The sequence below is a fragment of the Mytilus edulis genome, chromosome 5, assembly GCF_963676685.1.
Source record: "Mytilus edulis chromosome 5, xbMytEdul2.2, whole genome shotgun sequence".
NCBI classification, from domain to species: domain Eukaryota; kingdom Metazoa; phylum Mollusca; class Bivalvia; order Mytilida; family Mytilidae; genus Mytilus; species Mytilus edulis.
In genome coordinates, this window is record NC_092348.1 from 82,321,510 (window position 1) to 82,331,072 (window position 9,563).

Here is a 9,563-nt window from a genome sequence, read left to right on the forward strand (position 1 = left end):
GCAAATGCAAATATAACTAATCTATTTGATGAAAAATACAATATTTGGCCTGGCGCTCTTACTGAAATGTTTTTCAAATAATTTTTTTTATTCAACAATATATTGCTTGCTGTTAACAATTTAATTCAAAAACTAAAATTAAAAAATATATTTAAAAAAAGCTTTCAAGTTTTTCAAAGACATTTTCTTCCGGACGAATTTAAGAAATATACCAGGTTATCTTCTCCAAGTTCAATTTAACCTTAACCTTTAATCTATTTGTATAATTTATCTATATGGTAGCACGTTCTACATAACATGACGGCCTTTACATGGTATGTAAGTACACAAAAGGAACAGTTCATTGAAATAAGGTATGAAGGGTATGGTATGTATGCATCATCTGCTTTGCTAATCCACTATCAGTCAAACTGTCACAGTCAAGAATAGGACACTGCGAAATTGCAGATCCGTTGACGATACTGGATAATAAAGATATGATAGTAAAACATGTCGGTGTCGAGTCGAGCAACCGACTATCGTACCAGTCAATCAATTCGTGATGATGACCTTAAAACTAATGCAGTGTCGATATCAGCCTTTCTATGTCATAACTGTGTTGCAACATTATTTGTGTAACGAGCACACTAAGAGTATTTGCAGTTCCTGACAGCTAGAACAAAGCAAATAACAACTAATAAAAAAATAATGCATCTAAGACTAAAATATCAATCAGTACACGCCCTATAGATTTACTGTAGTATAGTACTAAGACGTCATTAACGGTCAGAGAAACAGGATCGTGTGCGATGCCAAAAAAATAGGTATTAGATTGATGGACAGTGAAAGTGCAAATGTGTAAAACAATAATCTTTCCTATGGCTACTTTCAATAGTCAATTCGTAACAACCCACTTATAATTCAATAAATAAGACGGTTCTTCCCCTATGATTGCAACTTTAAATTGATAAAAATTTCAATCTAAAATTTCGGATCTTTTAATTTTATCCCTTACATTTATATTTCAAGCTGGAATCATATTTGAGTTCTTTTCATGATCTTAATTTAATGTTAATGAGCAAGTGTGTTATATTATTTGTTTCACGTTTTTGTCATAGGAAAATTTCATTGATATCTATCCTTGATATGAACTATAATGTGGTGTTGGGGCTTTTACAATAGACATACAGATCACAGTAAAAACAAATGATAAGAGCTCTACAAGGAGCATGGTATCTGATAATGGGAAAGTTTAAGACTCATTTAAATTTGATTTCGAGAACCGAGAGGTATTTGTCCAAGTAGCAAATACAAGGATGTCAGTTTTTATCTTTTGTGTGGGTGTTACTAACATATTGACGGATACGCCACATTTTTTAGTCGTATAAATAGGGCAGTAGAGTACATACACATCTAATGGGTCATTTTATTTTTTATAAAAGGTTTGTTTTCTTATTTTGGTGGTTAAAATTCTTGTACACAATGCAAAATTTTTGAAGCGACTCACATTTGTATATAGTGTACTTATGCATATCTATTAGCTTTGATCTAGTTCTAGGTTATCATGTTGACCTCTTGGAAGTGACTTTAGAACATGTTTCTTAGTGTACTAGAATGTTCAATATGCTTTTATGGATTTTTTGTGCAGCTACTTTCGGAGTAGGTAAGCCAGACTATAAGATTGATTTATCTATATAAAAAGTAAAATAACGAAGAAACCGATCTCGAAAGAAAGTTCTAATCGTAAAGTCCGTTATCAAATGGAAAATCCAAAAGCTCACAAAACACATCTAACGAATGGAAAACAACGTATGTTCATATTTTAACACTGACATAGATAAGATAAGTTAACCGAATTTAACTGTTCTATTTAGTCATTTTCAATTTATTTTGTAGAAAAATATCGGCTTTCTCATACTTTTGGTTACGAACGAGACAATTGCAAAAAAAGAAAATTATGAAAAAGGGAAATCTGAACTTCATTTGTGGATTATAATCTGACAACGCCATGTAATGAATGAAAGACAACGAAAAGACAAACAAAATTTTACAAAACATTCTACATGAAAAAACTTAACACTATACCAATACACATATTTGTTTAGGGGCCAGCTGAAGAACGCATGCGGATGCGGGAGTTTTTCGCTGCATTGAAAACTCATTGGTGGCCTCCTGCTGTTGTCTGCTCTATGGTCGGGTTGTTGTCTCTTTGCCACATTCTCCATTTTTATTCTCAATATTACTTATTGTATGGCAAGTCATTTAAACTTTCAATCAATATCATTTGTTTCAGCTTACGGCCAAGACGTTTCGGTATTCACAAAAGGTTTTGACAACGATGGACATATAACGAAAGGTTCAATAGTTACCTATCCAAAACACATTACCAATTTCAATGCTAAGTTTACAAGTGATGGTAAGTTCCATGTTCAAGTCCCGGGAATATATGTATTCCATTTCTACGCTTTAAGTTATACTTCGTCTGATTCAAATCTGATGAAGTTATACCGGAATGGTATGTACCTTGTCTCTATTTACGATGACGAGCAAAAGCATAATTCTGATGCAGCTGGGAACACAGTAATACTACAGTTGGAAAGAGGAGATACTGTATACGTCCAGGCCTTAGATAGCTTTAGCTTCAATGTGTATGGTAGAGTTGCAGAAATTTACGTCACATTTACTGGAGGACTTATATTTTCTGGAAGATCAAGTGAGTTTAATTGATTTTGATATTTTAAAGTTAGAGTTAAAATGTGAATGTTTAAGGCAATATCTGCTTCTCCGATCATTCATAATGCAAAAGTAAACATAAATCTGGCCATTATTTTTTACAATCATTTGTCTTTGCCATGAAATTAATCTTTACGAATCAACAGTTTTAAAAACAAATATATAACCTGTATGTTATCCTCAATAATCATATTGCAACATAAAACAACTAAATTCATTTTTATTTTACAACAGAGTAAAAAAGATGATGGTAAATCTATGAATACTTTGTATTTTCTTCTTTCAGCTATAGCCTACTTGTTTTGTTTTTAGTATTATTAAAAATCCTTTTCAAAAGAAAAGATATAAGAAAATATGAAATTACAAAAGAAACAATTATTTAAATACTAGAAGATGAAAAACGATATTGTATGACAGTATGAGTGCCAATGAGACAACTCCCCATCTAAGTCACAATTGTAAAAACAAACCATTATAAGCAAACGTATGATCTTCAACACGGAGCCTTGACTCACACCGAACAACAAGCGTTAAAGGGCCCCAAAATTCAAACGGGAAAATCTACGGTCTTATCTATTTAAAAAGAGAAATAAGAAACACTTGTGAACCACATCAACAAACGAAAACCCACTGAAACATCGGGTTCCTGACTTATGACAGGTGCAAACACATGCAGCGGGTTAAAAAATGATTTTGATCTACGACAAAAAGTTATTTCCAAATCAATAAAATAAAGTGTGAGATTTTTAAAAATATAAAAAAGACAACCATAAGGGAACGACAATATGATATTCAGGAGGGGTGCAGGAGGATTTGTTTTGGATCGGTTATTTATTTTTTGTAAACTTAGAGGACAGGTTATCTATTTTCTAGACTTTGTAGCAAGATTTTTCATTTTCATTAAAGCAAGGAACTTATTATTTATTTCACAACTATATATATAATATTCTAAAAAGTAAAATCACAAAAATACCGAACTCAGAGGAAAATCATTTCGGAAAGTCCATAATCACATGGCAAAATCAAATAACAAAACGCATCAAAAACGAATGGACAAGAACTGTCATATTCCTGACTTGGTACAGGCATTTTCAAATGTAGAAAATGGTGGATTGAACCTGGTTTTATAGCTAGCTAAACCTCTCACGACAGTCGCATCAAATTCCATTATATTGTCACCGATGCGTGAACAAAGCAAACAGACACAATAGATAAAAATGTCAAAAATAGGGGTACAGAAGTCAACATTGTGTTATCATCTTAATCACTATAAAAACAACAAATGTAACAAAGAAGCACAAAAAGGCATACATCAAATTAACATCCTCATTTTGCTTATATTATACGATTTTATTTGTCTATGTAAAATGCACCCATCAAGGATGGAGGGTTTTGAGTACTGGTGTAAAATTGCGCGTTTGAAATTCGCACAGGTAGACATGAAATAATTTTGTCGTTCAAAGTCATGACGGAATACATAAATATAGTCACGTAAAATAGATATAACAAAAACTGACTTAACAGTTAAGGTAATAATAATAAATAAAATGATAGTGTGGTTCAAAGTATGACGGGATACATAAGTACATAGTCACGTCAAATGTACATCACAAAAAAGGGGGTTAACAGTAAAAGTATTATTAATAAATAAAATAATTTTGTCATTCAAAGTATGAAAAGATGCATAGGTACAGAGTCACATCATAAAATAATTTTGTCGTTCAAAGTATGATGGGATACATAAGCACAGAGTTACGTCAAAAGGATATCTCAAAAAACAGACTTAACAGTAAAAGTAATATTAATAAAGACAAATAAAAGAATCATATAACACGTTATTAAGATGATAAACAACGTCAGTACGCAAAATCTATACTTCAAGAACATCGTGTATTATTTGTGAAGTTGATACGGAATATTTATCAATGGTACCTTCCGATGAACTTTTTTAGAAAAAGGACGAGACGTTCTTTGACATACCCCTGGTTCATCAACTTTCTGTTCAGACACTGGTGACGTTTTACAAAGTCTGAGTAGGAGCTGCAAGCTATTGAATACCGAATAAGTTGGGAAATGTATAAAAGACACAATTTTTAAATTATTTGTTTATTATAAATAATACATGTATAGTCAAGTCATTAATATGTACCATTTAATCAAACTTAATCATTATCCTCTGCATAAATGAATCTTCTATATTCCCAATTGCGTATACATGTATTGCATACATACACAGTATTAAAGTTTGGTTGTATCTAGACTTTTTTTTAAAGTATTGGCAAACATGTTTCGGCGAGCAGAGCAAAGCAATTTTTTTTTGAAGGGTTTTGGCGCCACTGAAGGCCCAAGAAGCTATAGATCAATTGATGCAAAATCATGCTTTCTGGGTGATCCTCATACCCTTTCTTAATCTGAAAATGCAAGTTCTGTTTTGGTCTCAAAGCAAAGTGTATAGTTTCAGTGTAAGTTTCTAAGGACAACATCAAAAGACCAATATGCATAATAAAGCAAAAATGTAATTAGTATAGTTGAATCTGTGGCTTCTGTTTTTTTTTTAAACTCATGAGCTAGTTATTAACCAAATTACTATATTTTATATAGTTAAAAGCCAAAAATAGTTATTTATAAAAAATCATGCATCACAGACTAAAAGACATTCCAGGGATTTAGTATTTTAACGTCATGGACAGTCAAAGAAGATATGACTTGTACAATGCCAAAAACAGTAGCTATATATAGGATGGTTAGGAGTAAAACATTTAAATAATAATTTTTTTAAAATGTAACACATAGATATAGTAATTTCTAAATAGAAAATGAACGTGGACGTGTATTTATATTTAAAAAGAAAAAACGTTTGAAAAGAATACAAATTTAGCTATCATGCTTTAATTTTCTAACGATAAACTCGGTAGTTTTGCCAAATTAAATTCAAATATCTAATTAAAACATTGGTAAGATAACCTTAACTGATACGTTTGTTTAAAGGTTCGATGAGTTTACAAGGATCATATAGTGATTAGCATGTGAAATACCATTTATAATAAATAAAAATTAAGGATTTCTTTCCATAACAAATATATTGAGAGAAATAGTATATGTAAAAGACGGCACAATGATTTAAACAATATCTTAGGATTATCCTTATAACAGCTTTGATTAAGAGTCTAACGGTAGTACCAAAATCTGTCATATAATATGTCTTAAGACATGTTTCACTTCCGGAAATCAAGTTCTGGCTTTACTTGTCAGTAACTCAGGAAGTGAGTTTTCGTAACATTGAACGAACATAAGAAGCATTCAGGTTTTCACTACAAATTTTTCATATAGATTTATATGATACACTTTTTATCAATATACTTAATGTTTGGCTCAGTTATTGTACGAGGGCGCCGGGAGATAGTAACAAATTTTGAAATGATGTCTTAATTCCATAATTGATTCCCGATTGAGATATTTTGAGTCTGAGGATTCACATTGTGGTTGTTGCATGCTTAGCTGCAGAGGCTTACCCTGTGCACATGTCTATAAAAGGTAAATTAACAAAAATAAAAACAACTCAAAGGAAAATTCTCAATGGAAAGCCCCTTAATAAATGGCAAAATTAAGTTCAAACACAAATGTTGTCCGATTGCCTTAGATTTACTCGTTTTTGATTAATTTGTTTGCTTTGATGTATATTCTTATTGGATTTATGAGAATTGTTCATCAGTTAACAATTATTCTTATTATTTGTACGTGTAACCTACACATGGTTTCTGAACTGTTTCAGGTGCTTCAAACCCTGTAGCCATGACAGCCGGACTTACTCACGACGTATCCCTTCCCAACGGTGGCACTGTTGTCTTTAATAAAGTCTTCACAAACCTTGGAAATGGATATGATAGCACAACTGGATATTTTGTGGCACCGACAGATGGAGTTTTCTTGATTCATTATTTTGCACGTTCACAGTCTGGACATGTAAGTATTTGTATTAGAACATGAGTCAATTAGTCATAATGAGCCCATCAGCACATCTCGTTTAAAGATTCAACCAGCTTCATTTCAATTCACACGAGCTTTACATTTAGCAACAAGTAAAATATGTTCCACAAACTTTAATCGGTATACTACTGCTGCCTTTTACTCAAGTTTTTCTGTGTAGATGCATATGTACATTATGCAAGGTGAATATCAAACAAGTAGCACAGTGGGCAACGTAGAAAATGGTTTCATGAGTTAGAATATAATGGTACGATTTTTTGCATTCCTCAGATACTAAATCAAGCAAGTTTTGTGAAAACTTTAATTTAGTTATAGTTTACAGCATTATATGAACTAAAGTGTAAAATACAGTATATGAACAGAATGTAATGAATAAATGTTGCAATGAAATGAAAAAGATAACCAAGCGCTCCCCTGTTGTCCGTTTGGTATCCAAGACGAGACGTTTAGTTAAGTTATCATATTTTAAAAGAGTTATTGAATTTAATCATTTACGACATAATTTCTTATTTGAATTATATATTAGTTTGGCTGTTGATTGTTCTCTTTATTCATTGTGACGTTTACAATTTACATGTAAATCTGTTTATTAATTTGAACAGTAGTTTGATAACTTATGCCAAGTTAAGCATAAAACACCTAGCTTTCCGTGATCTTAGCCCATATGGAAGAGAGACGAAAGATACCATAGGAACATTCAAAGCTGAAACTTACATCGTAAACTATCTGACAACGCCATGACAAAAAAAAAACGACTAAAGGTCACACAAAAGTGTGCAAAACACAACATTGAAACGTAAAGACTGACTTACACGAACCCCAACAAAAACCGGGATTGATCTCTACTACAAAAGGATAAGAAAATCCTGCTCCTTAGACAGCCGTAGATTTATTTGTAGGAACATAAAGTGGTTTTTCTTGAAACTGAGAACTAAAAAGAATACACTTTGAATTTGAAATACGACTTACAAATGATTAGTTACGTGTTTTCTTTTTGATTAGTCAGTGATTACGTGATCAACATTTATTTCAGGTAATATTCCTAGATTTATATAAGAATACCATATATGTTAATTCCGCATGGGGGCAACTGACGCATCGGGCAAACGCAGGAAACAGTGCTATATTGGACATGAGAACTGGAGACACATTAAGTATCCGTGGCCGTTCCGGAGAAGCCGTCGCTTTGTCTGGACAGCCTACTGCTGTTTACTGCACATTTTCAATTATGAAATTATCTGAACAAAACACTGCACCATCAGGTAAGGTAATACTTTGTGTTCATTGTAATTAGTTTTCTACATGATATTTCAGTGTCAAAATAGTAATATGTCTATAAATGGAATCTGTCTTTCTTTTGCATAAATCTATGCAAAATTGGAATGGACAGTTAAAGTAAATAATTTTTTATACATTTTGTTCGTATTCAGCGCTTTTCTTGATTGACTTTAATCAACAACACTCACAGCCAAACAACTGAAAGATATGGATGCATAAAAACTTTGAACATTTGATATTTTACTAATGCATAGATTTGTTTAGTAGTACCAGTAGTATTAATTTAAATCAAACGTTCTAATTACTTACATTAGTGATTTCTTAAAATTAAGTATTAAGTAATCATAATGTGATAATGAAGATGACTGTAGCCTTTCTAAGATTTCTAACTTTCATAGTTAATAACCATTTAAATTTTAGGTCTTCACGCAAATCAGATTCAAGCCTTTTCCGCAGTTTTAACAAAGAAACAAAATGAAGGACGACATACAACAAAAGTTGTTTGGGATAAGTTGTATTCCAACCATGGCGGCAATTTCAATATGAGCACAGGTATTTTCACTGCTTCGGTTCCAGGTGTTTATATCTTTAGTTATCATGCTCTTTCACAGGAAGGTCAACCGATGTGGCTGGAACTATATCATAATTATGTCTATGTTAATTCCTTATATGGCAGCGGTCACCTTTTCTCTTACGGGAGCAATAGCGCAGCATTAAAACTTGCACTGGGGGATATTGTGTATATCGACATGAAAAACCACAATACAGGATTATTTGGTGCTGCTGACGAAATATATGGTTCATTTTCGGGATACCTACTTGTTCCAATGGACGGAACATCAATTGCAGGAAGATGATTTACTTTTGTTACAAAGTGATTCTTTTTCGTATGTTTCTTTTAACATTGTTAATAGACGAATCAAAATGAATAAAACACATTTTATTCACACTAATACATCTTGTGAAGTATTTTGAAATCAATAAAAAAAAATACTTTACAGATTTATTTGTGATTTTATAGTTATTACGATAACTTCTTGTACGTTTTTTTTACATTGTCTGTCCTTATTGAGAAATGTAAATAGATATGTCGGAAAAGACTAGGTCCGGTAAGGGCCGATTTTGGCCTCAAAGGAGAAGGCGTATTAAGGCCTAGTTTTGGCCCAAGAAAATAAAATGTTTGATTACCATTTCAAATTGGCACATAATATTTAGAAATGCATCGGATCAAGAAATATAAATGAAAAACTTAAAGATTTTAATCTAATGACGTCACAATTACGTCATAATATGTACTGTTTTCACAAAAAAGATGAAAAAATACAGAATTTATGCAGTTTTTTTATCCTTATTTTCGTTGTAGAAACATCCTGTGCAGCCAAGAAACAACAAAATAATTTAACAGAAGCTTTATTATAATTATTGGCATAATCTCACCAAATATAAAGTTGTTTCTTGGGTGCGCACATACTTTTCAATCTAAAATATACTTAAAATTTGATGAAAAAACAAAGAAAATCATGAAATTTAACATAATATGTGTAACGGGGTATTTTCTGGTCAAATACAACGAAAACTATTCTAGG

General features: G+C 31.9%; 1 protein-coding gene across 1 annotated transcript; it reads left to right on the forward strand.

Moving 5' to 3' along the window:
* Nucleotides 1-1,510: 1,510 nt before the first annotated feature.
* On the forward strand, nt 1,511-8,975 carry LOC139524602 (complement C1q tumor necrosis factor-related protein 4-like). The gene is made up of 5 exons (XM_071319523.1): nt 1,511-1,642; nt 2,273-2,692; nt 6,485-6,675; nt 7,733-7,961; nt 8,398-8,975. The coding sequence occupies exons 1-5, from the start codon at nt 1,594-1,596 to the stop codon at nt 8,832-8,834; spliced, it is 1,326 nt and encodes a 441-aa protein (XP_071175624.1). The 5' UTR covers nt 1,511-1,593; the 3' UTR covers nt 8,835-8,975.
* Nucleotides 8,976-9,563: the final 588 nt, after the last annotated feature.

What these genes read in the sequence shown, in the direction of transcription:
- LOC139524602 (XM_071319523.1), top strand. Translation starts at nt 1,594, where the DNA reads ATGTTCAATATGCTTTTATGGATTTTTTGTGCAGCTACTTTCGGAGTA. An exon ending in CACGTTCACAGTCTGGACAT is followed by an intron (nt 6,676 to 7,732) that starts GTAAGTATTTGT and finishes CATTTATTTCAG; the next exon opens with GTAATATTCCTAGATTTATA. An exon ending in ACAAAACACTGCACCATCAG is followed by an intron (nt 7,962 to 8,397) that starts GTAAGGTAATAC and finishes TTTAAATTTTAG; the next exon opens with GTCTTCACGCAAATCAGATT.